This window comes from Netta rufina (assembly GCF_964035555.1).
Source record: "Netta rufina genome assembly, chromosome: 1".
Taxonomy (NCBI): Eukaryota; Metazoa; Chordata; class Aves; order Anseriformes; family Anatidae; genus Netta; species Netta rufina.
The window spans coordinates 182,452,859-182,473,219 of record NC_140123.1 but is presented as its reverse complement, the minus strand read 5'-3'; the positions used below and the strand labels follow the sequence as shown (position 1 = coordinate 182,473,219).

Genomic DNA, 20,361 nt, shown 5'->3' with positions numbered 1-20,361 from the left:
AAAGAATATTCAATATTCTATTGAAAAGCAACTTTGAGGGAGTATAATGACCATCAAAATGGTAGAATTATCATTCCCCTCATGAAAGAAAGGTTCCCATTTTATGAAAAATAAGCCACTGTAGCAATATTATGGTGCATGAAATGTTCAGAAACATGTTTTAACCTTTGGGTGGCTACTGCACTTCTGATGTCTGGAACATTTTGGGGATGCAGCATTCAAAAGAACTGTCAGCTGAAAGTGGATGCAGCTGGAGAAAGCTGGAATCTGAACCTAGGAATGGAGTGGGCTGGTTGCAAATTACAGTGAAGGCACACACAGCATATAAGCTTTTTGCTTATATTTTTTGTTGACCCAACAAAAGTCATGGCAGCTACAGCAAAAAACAAACAAGCAAACAAACACAAAACACGTTGGTTTGGTTTCAGAGGTATATGAATGCCTCCACCTAAAATGGGAGCTCAATAATAAAAGGCACCGCATTTCTCACAGCTGACCCAGGCTCAGAGCCAGGGAGTGCCTCAAAAAGGGTGCACAGCTTGCAGCAGCCCAAACACTGGGCAGCACTAACGCAACAGTGCCTTGGAGAGACTGCTCTGACGGGACTGCTGCAGGCTTCTGGCAAGGCTTCTCCCAGCAGTTATATTAGGAGACCATCACATGACATTTGAGAATAGACACGTTCATTTAAAAGCTTGTATACCTAACTCAATCTCACATTTCTTTATTTTCAGTGGACTTGCACATCGTTGCTTTCCCTTGGCCATGCTAATCTGCCTGGACACTGGTGTTTTGCAGATTCTATTAACATGACATAATTTATTCCAGCAAAGTTTTAATTTTAGCTCACTGTGTAATTGGTGTGTAGTATTTTAATTATTGTAAATTCTATGTCAGCTCAATAGATGCCACTCTCCATTGGACTGTATGTTCTGTTTACATGGCTAAAAAGAACATTCAGAGAAAGATATGTTCAGTAACTTTATGACTAAATGCTATCTTTTGTTTCTAACTTTAGAAAGTTCGATGTCCATGTATTATTATTTTTTTTTATGAACAAATAAAGAATTTCTTCCTCAAGGAAAAGAGTGCTTTTGAAACAGGGTTTTTAGTACAATTCTACAGAGGGTTTATTTTAATGATACAAAGAAACAGCTTGTATGCTTTTCTGCTAGAAAACATGAGTACGTTCTGCTAATAATTAGGAAGGAGAATACATATTGTTCTGAAAAATATACAGTGCCTTTACATTGTCTAACAAGAAACCACAGCATCACGCTAGAGAACAGCATTTATCTGGGTATGCCAGAAACTAATCTGTCTTGTGTTGCAACCAGTGATGCCTGTGGCATGAGATTAGGCAGCCACTTTCAACTGCGTAGCAAATAGCCAGGCTTAATTTCAAAAAGCAAAATTAAAAAGTGATCAAGACAGTGCATGTTTCTGGTATACATTTTTTTTCCCCTAAAACTATATGAAGTATCATTTTAAGGAAGCAGAACAAATTTAACAAACGTTAAGTATGCTTGTAATTCAGTATGCTCTGAGGATCACCACATTTCTAAGTATTTTGCTTGTTTAAGGAATTCCTTGCCTAACAACATACAGAAAGAATGCCTCTGAAATGTATGTTTTACTTGTCAAAACCTTGTGCAGGACTCACATGACATATATTTTGCATTAAGAACCCAACTGATTTGTATACTGTATACTTGTACCGAGAGTTAACCAAAATGATTTTTGGAAAAGCAATTATATCTGCTAGATATGCATATGTATATATGCATGTATTTGTATTCTAACTCACAACATACTTCTGTGGCTAGCGTCACCATTATTATTTTGCACAATATTTTAAATGGCCTATTTATGATGGAATGATCTTGTGCTTTTGCTGGCATGCTAGGATCTCGAGTCCTGCTTATTTAACCTTACCTCCACAGGATTGTTTACACTTTCAGAACCTGATTTCAATTTACTTTAATTTTCTCAGAGACTTTTGTATTTATAAAGCTGAGCATCTAGTGACCTCTCTATTCCTGACATTTCCTTTACTCTCCACTATGAAAAAGAACAAAAACCCCAGTGTCTCATTTCTGTTCCAAAAAAACTAAACTGCTTCCTTCAGTGGGTTGGTCCTTGTAATTGAAAATGGCAACCAGATGTTTACAGAATACACCAGCAATTTTCCTTGAGGCCTTTAGTCTTTATAATTGTTTGCTAAAGTTAGTTGGATTTCATGGAAACTTGTCTGAGGCTGTAGAAAACAGCAAATCTTATTTGTTACTAACTCTGAACAATTAAAAGTAAAAAATGAAATCGAAGTTAGAACTAATGTTACCTATTCCTGTTAATATATTTCAAACTCCACAGATAACCACTCACTTGAGGAAATTTTGTTCTCTAAGGACTGTTTTTTACATACCAACCCATGAAAATGATTTCTATTTCAGAATATGTCATTTGCTTTCTATGTTCTCCACCTTTAGCTGGCCTAACTATATGCACCACTAATTTTGGTCCCTTCCCTTTTCTCCACTCCTTTCAGGAATATTTTCTCATAGACTTCCCTTTCTTCCTTTCTTTCATTTTTTTCTTCCCTCTTTCCTTCCTTCCTTTTGTCCTTCCTTTTGTCCTCCCTTCCTTCCTTCCCTCCTTCCTTCCTTCCCCCCTTCCTTCCCCCCTTCCTTCCTTCCTTCCTTCCTTCCTTCCTTCCTTCCTTCCTTCCTTCCTTCCTTCCTTCCTTCCTTCCTTCCTTCCTTCCTTCCTTCCTTCCTTCCTTCCTTCCTTCCTTCCTTCCTTCCTTCCTTCCTTTTCTTCTTTCTTTCTTTCAAGAAATTTTGAATTTTAACAAGATGCAGAAGAAAATGCTGCAAACTGCATGTTTCTTGTTCCTCAGTTAAAGCCCTGAGTCACAGGTGATTTGTACTTGGAATCTCTCCACCTGGTTTACCATTTTATTATGGCTAGTCAATAAACTTCGAGAGGTCTATGTGTCCATCTTGTTACCCCACAAGGAAACACACTTGACCCAATAAAATCTCCTTAGTTATTTTTTAAAGACCTTTAAGAATTGATGCTCCACAGCTCCACGGAATGCACGTGATTACTTCACTAGCTTTATCCCCCAAAAAAATACTTTCCTAGTATCTAAACTTTTTTGTTGTTTTATTACTTTATGACCTATTTACTATGGACACAAAGTACAGATTCTTCTTTTTTTTTTTTTTTTTTCCTTAGAAGCAGCCTTTTTAACTTTTTTGTTAACAAATATGTTCCACCAGTTGTCTCAGTCTTCACACTCACTTAAAGAACATTTCTGTGTCCTCCTATCTCTAACCCCTCCTCTAATTCTCACTACATTTGCTAATATAGTAAGTCCTGGAAAATGAAAAGTGAATGCCTGACAGTCACCAGACATGGTCTTAAGGGCCTCTGAAGCCCATGGCTGTAGTTTATTCTCTAGACTAATTAGCAGCCCTGAGGAAAGTATTGCTGGGTGCACTTATGAAGTAGCACTTCTACAGGTTCCTACCTTGCTGCTGGCCAGGTGTCAACAATTCGGCTGTTTCTTCTGATGATTTGGCCTCTGGTCAAATGTATGAGCAGTGAGCAGTACTAGAGGTGATACAATACATGTATGCTAAAGCAAAAACATAAAAATATACATCAAGAAGCATGTATTTTCTTCCTAGTTTTGACACTGACTTATATGGCTTTTAACCTTGTTTCTGCTTCTCTAATGCTGGTGTGGTAATGTTTCTCTATCTCTTAGGCCTAGTGTGAATAGAAGTGGACAAACACATTTTATTCCTGTGGAAAATGCAGATTTTCTTTAAAGAGCAAATTTTCCAAAGGGCACTCAACAAAACAAAATGAAAAAAAAAATGATGACAGATTTGGAAAAAGGCTTTTTCATAGAATCAAGGCAGAATTTTCTTTCATCTGTCCCCAACTGCTTCTCCAGCCATGCACCATCCAGAGAGAGTCAGAAACCCACAGCTAGCAGCACTCCACATCTCCTGTACATCAGTGCCTGCTCCTGCAGGCTCATGCTTCCTGATGCTTTTCCACAGCAGCTTTTACAAGGAGCAAGCAGTGGGTGCAAGGAAGCATGAGGGTACTTTGCAGAGGGCCAGGGATGGAGGCAGAAGAAACCATACCCGCTGGAACAATTCATCAATCCTCAAATCAGCATTTTATAGCAGAATGAGTTATGTCTGAACATACTGAGGCTGTTTTAGCAATGACGCTTTATGCTCTACTTGCTGTAATATCTAAGTAATGCTAAGGGATGCCACCTTAAATGCCAGACAGATCTCTTGACCATAGGACATAAAGGGAAGGGCCAAGATTCACTTGCATTGGCACACAGTGGTCTGTTGCTTCACTCATCCCTTCCTGAGCGGCTCCACCCAAGCACTGCTCCCACAACATCTGCAAAAAGACAGATCATCCTCATAGTCAGTGGCTGGAAGCATGGCTTAATTTACACAGCCAAGTAAACACAGCATGCTCTTAAAATGGCAAAAAACAGAACAGAGTTCAATGCAATCATACTGATAGAGTCAGGAAAGAGGAAATAACTTCAGACCCAATACACTTTGCAATATATGTAATTTTTAGGATATGGATAGTATATGATCTACACCAAACAATCTCGTATGAATGAATGTGACATGAAGCTGGTATTGATTTCAGCTGAAATAAATATCAAGAATTATTGACCCAGGAGGCAAATATTGACCAAAGCTAAGATGGGTTACCTTACGGAACAATAAATCAGAAAACAAAAACAAAAACAAATCAATATGTGTACTATAACAATCTTTGGAACAGTTTGGCTAAAATTTCATCTTTGCTGGATGTCACTCAACTTGCAAATAGAAGCCTTAGTAAAGCTCAAAGAGTTCGCTGTAGTATTCTAAAAATAGGAAATAATGTAAAATCAGTACTATGGAAAAGGTTTATGATATTTTGTTTTATTTATTATTATTTTTTTTTAAGTTATCCACTGCAATTGCACAAACCTTCACCAAATTATTAAAGTTAAAACTCTACTGTAGCAGGGAGCAGATAGTGTTACACTGCACTCAGTTTTCCAGCAGCCTGAATAGGTGTGTTTTTTCCCATGGCCAGCTATCATCAAAGCTGTGCAGAATCTTTTCAGTTCCAAAGGCTTGCTGTAACAACAGAATATTGTATGTTATTGCCGAATGAATTTAAAACTGGCTGGCCATCTTTGCAGCATACAGCTGCACATGTTTTTTCAGAGCCTGAAGTTTTCCGAGCTTTGCATAACTATTAGTAAAGGTGAAGAATTGAGAAATGAAGTAGATGCCTATCAAGGGAGGGTCACCACTGACGAAAAAGTCAGGCATATGGAGCAGAGGACAGAAATTCTGACAGCTCCAGAAAGAAAAATATAAGTAGTTCATTTCTTTCTTTCTTTTATTTCTTAGATGTCACGTGAGGAAAGTATGGCGTTCAGGAAAGATTCAGACAGCAGTCAGCAATTATGGAACATTATTTTTGGAAGGCAGAAAGGCATTTTGGTGCCACAAATTTCTGAAATAAATTTTTCCTTGGGAAAAATACTGTGAAAATGTTGGCAGAGCATCACAGAGCCAGAGGGACCCACAGACCTTTTTTTTTTTTTTTTCCGTTGCCCCAGAGATGAGACCTTCTTAGGATGGGAGGACAGAAAAGAAGACTCCAGAAAATATTTGGAAGGTTCTTCTCTAGCATTAAGTACTCTGGGAGAACCCAATTGTGCTCTGAACCCAGGTAGCCCATCCCGCTCACCTCTAATAGAGCAAAACCACTCTGTTCTGGGCTGAGGGAAGGCAGGCAAACCTCCTAAGGAGAAAGCCCAGAGGTGTGGGGATTTCTCACTCTTTCTTCTGATTCTGAACTATCCTTTTCTGTGAGGCTGCATGACACCAGTTTCAAACCCCCTCTGAGGCTGTGGAAAAAGCAGAACCTGTTCCAGAGGCTTTGCCTGTATGAGCAGATTCTCGTATTTTAGGAAAGGAAGAGGAAGGAAGAAGCACAACATGAAACACATCTGCCTATAAAACCTGGTATCTTTATAATCAGCTATTATCCAACAGCATTTGAATTGCCTGCTCTGCTATGAAGTTATTGCAGATACTGGGGATACTCACCATGCCTAAACAGATCTACCACAGCAGCAGTTGCATGCCCAAGGTACCAGTCCCCGCTTCCTCCAAAATTTGACTGTCCCATCATCTACTACCAAAACAGTAGCATCTTCCTATCTCCATCCCAGCAGCAGACTGAGATGTGTTAAACCTTACAGCAAAACCAGCTCATTTATGGTTGCCACAAAAGGAAGACTGAAAGCAGCTCAGAGCAGGCACAGATATCACCAGTCCATGGGCTTTTCCCTCCGTGTGGGTTTAACTGGAAAGAAACAGGGAAAGCACAGCTACTTTTTACTCATGCAAAGCTGCTTAAGAATTTACTGACAAAAGTATTTTTCAGTGAAAATTAGGGGTCTGAGTAAGTTGTACTTGACTGCAGAAAATGTCTATACAGATTTTTCATAGGAAACCCATAAACCACAGTCTCTTTGCCTGGAAAAAAAAAAAAAAAAAAAAAAAAAAAAAAAGGTATGCTTTTCCTTTTTAGCCAACAACCCGCCAGTTACCAAATTACCAAATCTCAAATCTCAAAATGTTTTGGTTGGTCTGAAAGAAACAAACAAACAAACAAAAATCCACTGAAGAAAACTATTCCCCTGATGTTTCCATCCAGCAGTAATAAACAGTGTGGAGGTTCTCTCTGGAAGATCAGTGTGCAGAGCTGTCACACTTTGGTTTCAAACAGGAGCAGAACTGGTCCCAGAATGAACAGTAGGCCAGCACAAAAAAGTTAGGAATGTTTTGCAGGGAACTTTTTTTCCATATATGACTTCAGCTAGACTCTTGGCTCACAGCCATTCTAAACAAAAAAACCCTTTCAAAATCAGACTGAACTTTCAAAATACGTGAGTAAGATGGACTGCACTGAAACTGCACAGAAATAAAAGCACCAGGTAGAGCTGCAAAATAATACCAAGTAAGAAGGAATGAGCTTTTATAGATTTTTTATAACTCTCATGATCTGTGTTTCTCAGTCCATTATCTGTATCTTTTTAAGAGAGGTTCCAAGGAGCACGTTTTAAATAAATTATAGCACTCCTATTAGGAAAATGTTATGATAAAGCATAGCTCAAAATACCCTTCTCCAAAACATGGTTTACCAAGTACTATCCCATCCAAAACAGTAAAACCCTTCATTTACTGGCAAAGAAAAATAACTCAAGCATAACTTGTTTAATTCTGAGAAAAGATCATCGGTTCAGTATGTAGACATGTTCTTTTACTTACTTGTGTTTTTCAAACATAACTTTAAAGCAAGGCACTTACATAACAGGGAAAAATTAAAGGCAGACCTATGTTGCCATGAAATGGAATTAGTAAATTCCATTACTCTTTTTCTTAAGCTGAAAAGCATCTGACTTTTTTCCAATACATCTAACTTCTGCTGAAAGCTGTAGGATGTTCTGGAAAATACCTAAAAATCTTTTTTTTTTTTTTTTTTTTTTTTTTTTTTTTTTTGTAATTACTGGAAAAATACTACAGGAAGTACTGACACTAGGTAGACTGTAAAATATAAATACCCACAATTAAGTTCAATTCTGCAGAGGCACTGTTTGCAGGGTAAAAAACTGTGTTGCAGAACCTGAACCTGAGTTGATCACTGTAGCAAAATTTAGTACAGTGATTTTTTTCTGAGGCCCAGATGAGCCTGGCATACCCACTTCCTTGGCCATTTGAAACAGAAGTATTTCACACAGATGGTGAAATACACATTGTCCCCAGAGATGCTGCCTTGTCTCTGTGGCCCATTTGACATTAGCGAAGCCTGCAGACCTGCTGTGTCCTGTCACTCTGAGATGGAAAGTACACAAGGCATGGAGTAACTAAAAGGTGCCTTTGAAAAGAGATTAAAATAGAAGACAGCAAGGTGCAGAAAATTTATTAGTACTTGGTACAGCCTGCCAAGAAAACTGCATGTATCTCATTTTCAAGAAAGTTTCTTGAAGACAGTTGAAATTTGTGGTGGAATTTTGAGTAGCCTAAAACATGCTGAATAAGTACTTTTTTCATCTATTAAACTATTTGGACTGGTTAAAGCACAAAGCAAAACTGATCTCTCTGGTAGTCCCAGGAAGTTACTGCAAGTCTGAATGATACAAACGACACTCCCTTTAGCATGAGAAATAACCAAACGCACTCTTCTGCTGACAGACTGGTGACCAGCATACATTTTTCAAAGCCTCCCAGTTCCAAGATTGACTTCCAACAGAATATTAAAGTGAGATCACAGTTTCAGTTCACACCTCTAAGGTGTCCGAGACCACTTTAACATGGTCAAAAAATATAACTGGTGCCCAAAGCTCCTCTGTTAGGCACTCTACAGGTCTACACCACAAAGCTACAGTCCCTTGTGCAAGAGATCAAGCTTCCTGAATTCAAGCCTTTTGACTATAGATCAAATTTTAACAGGAACTAAGAGCAAGCAGTAACTTCCGTCAGAATCCACTGCAAGTGCAAAAGGTACTTCTGTATTGTGCTGTTTAATAAGCTATTACATAATGAAAAAGAGTGCCTTCATGCATTCAGCTTTTCTTTAAGGGAGAAAATGAGAAAGAAGCAAATATCTGTTGTATCATGAAATGCTCTACCAAAAATCACTTGGCTATTATATTGATGAAGTCAGTGTGTGAACTCATCATGAACTGAAGTGATCTGACTTGGTTCTCAAGGCTATGTTCAATTACTTATGAATCTTTATAGAAGGAAGTTTCTAATGCAAGAATCATTTAATCGTGAAAAACTAGTGGCATAACTGGGCAGGGTTTGACCATGGTTTGTATCCTTCCTCACATTGAGAATGTGTAAACTTTATCTCTGTGGAAGAACACTGGATTAACAATTAGTAATTAACACGTTAATTAAGTCAACTTATTCTTACTGTGGTAAGGGCCCTCATGTCTCAGATCTTCCATCAGTCTCCTGTTCTCAAGGACTGTGACTGCATATCCATGCTTTTTCAGGATGTGTTCACAAAGCTGACGCTCAGTTTTACTATGGGCAGGAGGTGCATACAGAATTGCTCTTCTCGTACGGCTTCCAAAGTACTGGAGAATGGAGTCTTCAATCTACAGCAAACAATGCAAAGAGAGTGGTCTTAAGATAGGACACTTTTCAGGAGCATAATACATAATCGTTATTTTTCTCAGAAAGATATTATCAACTTACAGTGACATTTGGGAAAGTATTTCTTGTATAATAAGGGATCTTTTCCTTAAATAAGGCATAAAAACAGGATGCTCCATGTGGAAAACGGGTCACTAATATCTGGAATTGTATAGCTATTCTTTTGCGATAAAACCACCATTAACAAACAAGATTTTCTTTTGGTGAAAAGTATTTGCCTTTAGGATTGAAACATGCCAGCATTTAAAGGATTTAATTCAGGATGATAAGTTAGTTCTTGGCAAGTTCAAGAATTTCAAACTAGCAGCAGTCAGCAGTGTCTGCTTCAAAAACAAAGTCATTCCATGCCTTCTAATTTTAGTAAGCTTGTCACTGGACATAGGAATTGTTACACAAACAAGGCACCACAATTTTTGCACAGAAGATCACACAAAAAAAAAAAAAGAGACAGATGTTTTGACATAAACAAATGCCTTTCAAGATGTGTCCATTTTCTTTATAGGCCTGGGATCTAGTGTTAAAGTCACTGTCTCAGTCATCTGTTCACCAACTACAGGATGCAGTTTTAAGTTACACTTGGCTAAAGTGAAAGCTTCTCCATGACAGTGAGGGGTATAAACTATTTTAGACTCCTGAAATCCTAATGCTATTTCTGTTTGTGTTCCAGAACAAACATCCCTTGTTGAAAGGATCTGTGTAATTGACGAGGGGACCCTGAAAATTATCTAGATACAACACTGTCAGAGTCTTCTACATACAGTTGCTAAATGTGCAATCCAAAACTACTTTAGTCATTGGGATATTCAAACAAATGCTGATCACATGCTGGTCGGAAGAAGCACAAATAGTACATGGTGAAGTCACAGGAATTACATTATGTAACCTGGTCAGATGTCCTCCCTGTCCTTGCAGTACTTTTAAAACACATCAGTCCTGCAGTAAGCTAGTGCTAGGCTCTGAGTGCCCTCTCCCCACCTCAGCCTGTTTCACTTCTCTCCCACTTTCACCCCTCTCCTCTTATCTTGTCTCCTTCCTGCCCCTCGAGTAACTCCAGCAGCTGCTGGCAGCCGTTCCTCTCCATTTCCCTGCTCTCCTCCCTCCCTCTCTGTTCCTAAATCCAGCCCTTGCCCTGCCCCCCCCCCCTCCAGCACTGCCTCTCTCCCTGCCGCTGCCTTGTCCAGAGCAATGCTGCTGCATAACATTACAGGCTGTTCAGCCAGATGTTTCCCACTTTCCATTTCACTCATATCATGGAAGAAAATCAGTGAAAAGAGACACCTCCAGCTCTATTTTGCAAGCAAATCCAATTTTCCATCCCACGTGTGTAGCAATGGCCAGTATTGCAGGGTGAACCAAGGACACGTGAGAAGCACTGAGGGACTGCAGCCCAGGACACATTCGTGTCTGGCTTTTGGCTTGCAATCGCTGCTTGTCCTGCTGACATCCTTCCCTGTGCAGCTGAGGGTGTTTGCTCTCTGGCACGAGTCCCACCTTGGACTTTGCTGCACTGTGTGTGCACCCCTCTTTCACATCCAGTTTTAACACTTTGTGTGTGTATGTGCATGTGTGTGCAGCTGATAAAAGCTGCTGGCAAAATATACCTGTCTTTGCAAAAGCAAAGCCTTTTGCAATGTCACTCCTTAAGCATCCTGCTTAAAACAAATGGTAATAACTTCTATCTTGAGTGCCCCGTAATCATTTTATTTTCACCTGCAAGTGATGGTCCCGCAAGCTCTGCCCCAGCACGGCTGCTTCCTCACAGCACATGCCTCCTGGACCAGGCCTTGGCAGGACCTGATGCTCTCTCACAAGAAGCTTCTCTTCTCCCCAGAAACCTGTGTTGTTTTTTTCTTGTGATTAGCAGCTTCACATCCTTCTTTAGTGTTCCTCTGCTCTCCGATAACTAAACATACCTTATCTTTCTTCCCCCCAAGTGTCCCTGCAACACTTGGGGAGAAGAGGTAGAAGAGGGTGGATGAGGGAAAGGTGGTTTTAGTTTCTTTTGTTTCTCGCTTCTTTGCTTCTTAGTAATAGGCAATTAATTTCACTAATCTTCTACACTGAGTCTGTTTTGCCCATCACAATAATTGTTGAGAAATCTCCCTGTCCTTATCTCAACCCTTGAGCTCTTTTCTATACTATTTTCTCTCCATTTCCCTTTGAGGATGGGTGAGAGGGTGGTTGTGGTGGAGCTCAGCTGCCCACCTGAGTAAAACCACCACACTGGTCTAGGAGAAATGCCCATCTAGGAGGAAAGGGCAGGCCTGGCTGTGGACAGGCTCTCCTGAACCTCAGCTCCTGCTGTCCAGGCACTGACCAAGCAATTAATCACTTTTATCTGCTCACTTTCCAAAAAACGATAATGGAATCTTTGGGACACTGAGACAACTTGGGGTCCTAAATTTAACAGCTTGACCTGAAGTCTAATCTGGTGCTACTAAATAATTTGAAGTAGCACCATTTATGGTCCATACTTGAGATCCATATATATATATAGTGTTGCCAAATTTATTTCCCTTTCCTTTCAGAGCTATTTGAAGTTCAGGTTACAGTTCAGGTGCAGTGTCTTCTCTGTTTTCTTGCCAAGCCACTTCAAGGTAGGTTGGGTTTTCTTTATCCGTGTTTCAGTTCCCTGTTAGCTACACAGAATTAAAAACGTTCTGGCCTACTTGATGCCAATAGCAAGCGATTCCATAATTTCTTCCAAAGCTCTACATAAAATGCCTTACACAACTAGCCATGCTGATCTAGTTACTACTAGATGTATTTCAGAATTCCAATATTATAGCAATAACAGTCATGTTTCTACACTTAAAGAGTCTGCTGTTTTTTATAAGATGTTTCTCAATCATAAAAATGCAGTCTGGGCAGAGATGGTATAAAAGAAGTAGGGTGCAACAGAGGGAAATGAGTTGTTCATATATTTTGACATTTTATGGTCCTGATTTTTTTTGACATTCCTATAACTTTAATGTACAGCAGGCTTACACACACACACACACACAAGATCAAAAGGATCAATAACATTTTGAATATTTAAGTGTTAAATGGACAAATGTTTTCATACCCAGACCATTTTTCTTCTTCTTCAATTTCAAATTTCAGGCTATTTGGTGGCAGCTCAGTTTATTATAGATTCAATATACCTATGTGAAAAGGATTGTTGAAGAACATCTGTGGTCCACGTCTTACCTAGGGAATAGTGCAGCTGTCTCCACTGAAATTAATGAGGCTTTGTAACAAAGCTGAGAATTCCCATATCATATAGGATGAGGTCTCTGTCAGCTTTGACATGATATACCTGCTCTTAAAGCTTGCAAGTCATTGCCATTAACTGCGTCACTGATCCCATTTTAGTGCGATTGGCTGTTACACAGATGATCTACAGACTTAGCAACCTGGTCTAAAAAATCATGATGGACTCAAAAGTGAATAAAAATGCACCAAAAAAAAATAATCATACTTTTGATTCCTGTTTATAGCATGACACCCCCCCCCCAAAAAAAAAAAAAAAAAAAAAAAAAAAAAACAGAAGAAAGCAAGCTGAGCTCCATCAAGTGTATTGTGTACTTTTTAAAATCTAATCAAATATATATTCCTCTGAGGCTCTGAGGCCTTAAAAAAGTAGATCAACAGCTCAGTTTACATAACATGAAAGCTCAAAATTACGTAACTGTCTTTGTCTGACTGAAAATAGACATCCACTATCTGAGTTGTACTTGTTAATTCTGTCGTCTACCTGCAAGTTCCACATGGCTGTGAAGTTCTTTGTTAAAGAGAAAATGTTTTGACAAGTTCCTTTAACCAGTTTTTCCAATTCTAGGTTGTGAATGTATAAGGATACAGTAGATTTTATTAGTCTCTGAAGCTGTCCTCTTTTTTACAGAATTTCTGGTTTGTTCCAAAAATCCAGAATTTGGTCAGTAATTAAATCCCACAATATATAATTACTGTTGTTGTTTTGGCCAATTAGAAAGTAGAAAAGATATTTCAAGCTAAGAGGAGAAAAACAGTTCCTTGGCATTTTTTCAGATTCCAAGAAGATTGTATAATTCCATAAATATTGATGCATTGTCTCTCCCTGGCAAGGAAGCAAATATACAGTTTGAACAGTTGCCAGAGAATTTCATTGACCATCACTTCAACTGCAGAAAAAAAAAAAATATTTTTCTTCCTAAAATAATGTCCCAACCCTCGTTTGCCTGACCTTTTTTTTTTCAGGAAAGAACTAAAAAAACTGTGAATCATCTTCTCAGCTACCCAGTTCTGGTGGTGTTAGTCCCTGTGTCAATTACAGGCAGCCTCTCTTTTACACCAAGCTTGCCAAGGCTGTCAGAAGTTTGTCCAACAGCTTCAAATAATTTGACTGCAACTTTTACACACTGCTTTCTAAGGATACTGGGCTTCTGCAAAATAGATACACAAACCACTATGAAAACTGAAAGCCCTTGGCATATGAAAGGGGAGTGTAAAAGAAATACTGGGAAACAGAAGCAGTCTTACATAAACAACACCAGCATTATTGGTGATATTCACAGGCAGAGAACTGCCTGAAATCCTGTTTAGCCAGCAATGGCACCTTCACAGCTAAATACTGTCTAGCACAACAAAATTACAAAAAAAATCTATGACTGGGACTCCTAGGCATTCCCATGCTAATATTATATAACATTAATGATAATAAGAACTTAGCATGTGGTTCTAATGCCCTAAGTGGTTCATTTACAGGACGGTGCAGACCTTTATTAATTCCAAATGTGACTTTTAAATTCTTTTCCATGTTTGCCCAAAAGTTCACAGAAATAGTAAGTCGTTCATATTACTGTTGTATTTGAAGTGCACATAGCTCCTTTATCAAGAAGTCACAGAGAAGTTAATTTCCTGTTTCACTTTCTGGAGGACATTTAAACGTGTTGGCTTTAAGTTCTGTTAGATTTCCTAATCAGAAAGGACTGGGTTGTAGAATGAAACAGTTGGAATGTAATTCTGCTTCCAATTGTTTGCTGAGCAAATACAGAACAAGCGACTAAATTATCAGCACTACTTTGATGGCTGTTTTCTGATGACTTCATAAATCCATGAGCAAAACTGGAGTTATTTGCACAGCCATCGCCAGCACTCTGGGCTAGAAGTACTGAACTAAATTTTCAAAAATGCCTTTGCTTTATGATTGCATGTAGTTCCTGGTCCCAACTATCTTGTATTGGGAACAAATGATGAGCCAAATCCTACCATCTTATCAAGATAGATGATTTTTTAAGGAAAGGATTCCAATGAAGCATAAGTCCTCCATGTCCCTCCCTCCACTTGCTGCCAATGCATCCTTCTCAAAGCTCCCTTCCTGTAAAAAGTCTCCACCCTGCCCCTCTTTCCTGACTACTACCACAATAGCTGAGCCCTTTATCACCAAAATATCTTGAGCTATCTGTGCAGTAAAAATAGCTGTTTCCTCAGTGCCTCTTGCATTTTACATTGAAGGGGAGGGGGGGAAGATGGAATCTTCTGCTTTCGTAGGATGCAATGTGAATGTGGTATAATTCCAAGGAAGGCAGTTGATGAGACCAGACCATCTGTCAATTGCTTTCTATTAACCGAGGTTTCATAGTAGCCAAGTTTTCCACTTCCTTTTTTCTCTTGTGAAAAAGAAAATAAATATCTTTTTTAAGATTAAATTTACATTTAAAATGTATCAACAAACATTATGCATAATGCAGTCTTTTCTATCCAGAGCTCTCACCCGATCCATTTCTGCATAATAGCAGAAATCATCCTTCTCATTTTATCACCCAGCTTCATTTATTCTTTTTCTTGTCTTCCTTTATTTCCATTTCCCTACTCATCTCCCTTTCTCTTCTCCAATACAAACCCAGCTCCTCCATGCACAATCCCATGTGATCTAGTATTTCACAGCCATAGGCCCCTATTCTTCCTCCTACATCTGCCCCAGCCAGGGCCTCATTTCCCCATGCCTTGTTCCATGATGTTCCCCTGTTCCCCTCCTTCCTTTCCTGCCCATTCTATCTGAAGCATATAGCATCAAAAATCAATAGGAAAAAAAAAACAAAAAAAAAACACGTATGTCTTTAGATGGTGAAGTTCATCAAATCTGTTTTTAAATTTCTGTGTTTAAATGGCTCTGACCAGACAGAAAGTACCACTCAAGGAAAAAGAGGATAATCCCACTCTGTCTGTCCAAATTCTGGTAACAATTTCTCAGTTCTTCAGTCTTTGACTCTACCACATAGATACCTGGGCCTATAACATGTGCAAGACATTCAACAAGATCTTCTTCCTCTAGATCTTGGGTTTATTACTAAACCATGGTAACCATTATGTTTATCTTTTCCTTTTTTCTTTTTTTTTTTTTTTTTCTTTCTACATAATAACTTGGAGATACGGCCACATCCAGGCTGTTATTACCCTGCATCCTTCATATTGTCCACTCCCAGTAAATTATATCCTACCCTATAAGTTCAGAATGCTCAGCTGTAAAATCAGTTCCTTATTCTTGATCTTTGTTCACCTCATTATAGCTCCTCCTGGGGATGTATTTATTATATAAGGGATAAGTTGAGGGCCTTGAAAATGAAGACAGCCTTTTTTCACTGTTCCTCTTATCTTTCATTTCCTAAGATGCCAGCCTTACCCACTCATTAAATTCTCATATAACCAGCTGCTTGTCTAGTTTATTTACTTTTTCTCAGGTGGCCCTAAATAGCCAAGGGACGTGAGGAAAGGCTCTTAAGCATATCCATGAAATAATCTCCTTCGAGACCCATCTTAAAATTTGAGATTTTAAATCTCCTTTCTTATACATTGGCCACAGCTAGTATGCCAAAACAGTGCCTAGGATGTGCAATACTGTCACGCTGCCTCCTTGCAATAGTGGAGGTACTATGTCTAACCAGGCAAAGCACATTGCTGTGCAGAGACACCTAAGTTGGCTCCGGATGAATTAATTCAGAGAGTGGAAATGCAGCTGTGACCAGCTAATTAGCTCTTCTCAGAAGTGCCTATGAAGCAAAGCTAAATCACTTGAGTGTAATGGTTTTACATCTGTCTGGTACCAAAGGTATTTCTGGCACAGTACTGTGCCATACAAGCCTACCCACTGGGCTTGTTTAGGCTTTTGTTGTTGATGATATTGATACCAGTTTCAGCTTAGATACTCCAGCACCACCTCTCCTCCTTATTATATACATTGGCAAATATTTCCTTGTGCAAGAAGTAAGTGTGGCTGGCAGAACCTGAAGACAGCCTGCGCTGCATGTGATGGCTCTCTCTCACACCTCTACTGCTAGAGATTCAGAAATAAACATTCTACTTTTCATGCTACTGATATTAGAATTTAATTTTATACTAGCAAATGTTGACCTCTGCTCATGAGAAAATAAGGCCAGAGGATCAGCTCTCAAGAAGCTTTTAAAAATCCTGTAATGTGTGATACCTGGGAGAGAAGTACCATGAGCTCTGTCAGGCTTTACAGGCTAGGAATGAAATCTGCATTTTTGCAACTTATAAAAGGCAGCTTGCACTATGTTCCTGAGAGTAATGGCTCCATCCCAGGGTATCCTGGATGTCGTTAAAGACACATTTGCAGACCAACTTGGCAATTTCCAGCACCATGCTTTTTCCACACTTGCATGGAACTTTCCCTTCTTAAAATCTTCACCTTTTCTTCCTCCCTGCTCATGAAAGGCGCTTTTTTTTTTTTTTTTTTTTTTTCCTAGGCAATTGTGCTATGCATACCCTGAATGGAGATATTATCAAACTTTGGAAGGAGATTTTGCATGTGCAATAATAATCATAACCAAATTCTCACAGCAGCCTCAACACAATACTGATTGTTTCTCTGAAGGAAACAAGAACTGAACCTGCCCTACCCAGTCTGAAGAGGTCCTGTGGTGTGACGTGAGATGCTTCATCTCAAAACCCTAAAACACTGGATATTATTTAAGGAATTGTATCTACAGCAGGGTCTTCTTTTCCTTAAAACTTTTCTGTGAACTTCCACTTCGTAAAACATGTTGCAGTGCTTCCTTTAAGCCACTGTTTACCTGTACAATATATTCTTTTAAATAAATTCACTTTCTGGAGTATTCATAGAATAAGAACATGTGTGAATAATTTTTGGACTATATTTTAAAGGATTTTTCTAGATTCATAGATGAAGATTTAAACCAGGGCCTTAATGAAAACTTGTTTTCAGGCAAGTTACTGTGGGTGGCCACATGACTGTAAAATAAAACAGTGAGAAGTTTCAACCATGACATCTGTCTTAAATGTTACTGGGTACCCAGTAAAATCAACCAAGATAACAGTTCAGCTATTTGCAAAAGCAGTGGGCGAAAACACACAGTTCAAAAGCGCACTCTCAAAACAAAGTACAGAGATTTTTGGAGATGTTTGTCTTTTCTGTTCCCTGAGATTGTTATTCAGCCCACACAACCAACAGAGCACTCTCTGGAAACAGTGAGCAGCTAAGAGTAACATCCCAACATGTGCAAGACATTTTGTTCATAACGCTCTAGAGGAAACTTTCAAGACAAATAGGGAGCCAGCTACGGGTGGTCTTCAGAATGTGAAGAGGAATGTGTTAGAGTAGCACAGGCCTGGAAAACATAGCTATGAGGGTTAACGTGCATTTAAATCTGTACTACAGGTTCAGCATGTGTGTGATAGTCACATTCAGCCATGCGTGCTGGAGAGCAGTAAGTACAGCACGTTGTGTGAACGTAATCTTTCTTTTTATTTCAAACAGCTAGCACACCAAGTTCAATCTGCATCTTCTTCAGACAAATTGGGGAAGTAGAAATTACAGATATTTTCAACCAAATAACATACAAGCAAAGGTTTGTCATTGTTCTACCAACTCTTTGAGATTTAGGTAACTGAATTTAACATATTAATTTTTCATTGCCATGACAATAACAATAAGTAAAAAGGAATGGACTATGTCAAAAGTTGTATGCCAGTGCAACCTACACTGTCAGATGTGTTCACTTCCCTTTAAATTGTAATTCTTCACGTCGCGTTGTTGAACAAACCCAAATCTGAGTACCTAGTGTACTAAGGGGTCATTAAAATAAAAAGTCATGGCAAATGCAATATAAAATAGATTTCTGCAACTCACAAGAAAGATCTCTCTGACCTTCAGAAAATATATATATATATATATTTTTTTTTAAGACTTAAGGTTAAACCTTGCACGCCAGTTATTTCACATATCTGTTTTTGATTGCAGAAGATGCACTTTACAACTGCTGTCCTAAAATCAATATTGCTGACCTTTCAGACTCTGAACCCTACCCAATCAAAGAAGAAGCCTTCTAAATCACTGTTTATTTTTAGAAACTTGAACTGCTTTATGTGGAAGCTGTCCATAGTCTGTGATGTCACAGATTTATGTTTACAGCTGTGATACAGTAATACTTAAAATGCCAGTGAAATGATAATTTCACAGTGAGGGCTCTGCTGAACTATTAGCAGCACTCTATAGGACTGAAGGAAACCTGAAGCATTTGTGCTAATGCTGATCACAGATTCCAGAGTGAAAATAACTACCTCAGTCTGGAACGTTTTCCAAGTAAAATAACAGTGTCTGCATTTGTTAGGTTTTAACACCCATCCTAGGAACCCTGTGCAAAATAAACCAGGTAACCTAAGGACAGAGTAAAATTTGTGGGATAGAGATTCCAAAGTAAATACTGTGATTTGAAAATGTGAGAAACACTATTTTATTTTATTTTTTTAATGCGCTTAAATTCAGCTTTTCAGCATAATTTCAGCACAGTTCAAAACTGACCAGCAGATAACTTTAATACAGGGCAACTGCAGTCTTGCTGCTAATAACAGCCTCAGTCACTGTTCTTGAAACCCCAACTGCCTCTTGATTTACGTGTCTGTGCTGGAAAGCCTCTGACCCTATTCCTAAAGCCAAAATAACATACGGCCTGTGCAGCAAACTGAAATCTCTCTGGAGTCACAGAGTAATGCCATGTTTCAGTCAAAGATTTTAGGATTCCTCTGTTAGCAACACCACACTGAGGAGCTGGTAATGGAGATGTGCTTGCACATATGCCACTGTCATTAGATCACTCATTTGTTTGTACACAGACCTCAGACTTTCGAGCTTAGTATATTTTTAGCTGGACTCAGATGATCCTGCCAGACTCACCATCCCTCACCACGCTAATTATTGCTCAGCACTCTGCTCCAGCTGACTTACCTTTCTCACTGCCTGTGTGTCACTGACAGGGAAGAAGCAGCGAGTGCTGCTTGCTGAGACCTCCTTGTATCTTCCTGGCTGTGTTTTACTCAGTTTGTGTGGAGAAATCCCATTAACAACTGCCGAAAGGAAGCTGCTGGTCATGAGAGGAGTCAGGGTCTGGCAGAACAGACAGACAGCCACCACTAAGGCCAGGAGGAAGGGGCGAGGGCGACAAAGCCTGCGGCACCTGGGGACTTGCCCACAAACCATGGCCTCACTTCACCCTTTGCCACATTGCAGATGCATTTGAAGTAGCCACGTTCTCACAAGTTTAAAAAAAAAAAAAAAAAAAAAAAAAAAAAAAAAAAGTGAAAGGCAGTCTTTATCCAAAACTAGTGAGGACTTTCTCCATTTCTGCTGCTGAGTCCTTTCTTGGTGCCTGGCAAGAAGTCACAGGATCCAGAGGAGCATGGGCTTGTAAGGTATCCTCCCATGGGGTTTATGGGAATAACCTGTGGAAAAAAATAAAAAATAAAAGTGAGGAGGAAAGAACAGCAGCATGCCATGGGGTCCTTTGCAGGGAGCTGTAACAAGCCCTTCCACACCGCGCTCCCAGGAGGAGAGACCTGGTAGCAGACAGGTGAGGAGCAGAAATCCTCAGCCCCAGCTCTGCAAAAGGAGCTATTCAGACAGACAGCAGCATCCAAGAAATCAAGAGGTTAAAGCTGAACGCATTCTGTCCACATCTGAAGAGAGTAAGAGAGTGTACCAACCTCGTGAACAATCGTTTGCCGTTTTTTCTCTCTTGCATTCTCAGTTCCTACTTTGTTTTTAGTTTCCTTCAGTCCAGTCCTTTTAAAT

General features: G+C 39.3%; 1 protein-coding gene across 2 annotated transcripts in view; it reads right to left on the bottom strand.

The window, feature by feature from the left end:
- Window positions 1-19,770, bottom strand: part of CPED1 (cadherin like and PC-esterase domain containing 1) — a gene marked incomplete at its 5' end in the record, with an annotated part of 146,404 nt that extends 126,634 nt beyond the window's left edge. For both annotated transcript variants that reach the window (XM_084291203.1, XM_084291204.1), the window contains 2 exons: window positions 9,046-9,232; window positions 19,519-19,770. In XM_084291203.1, coding sequence (XP_084147329.1) covers window positions 9,046-9,232; window positions 19,519-19,770 — 439 coding nt within the window. The remainder of the gene's footprint in view (window positions 1-9,045; window positions 9,233-19,518) is intronic.
- Window positions 19,771-20,361: the final 591 nt, after the last annotated feature.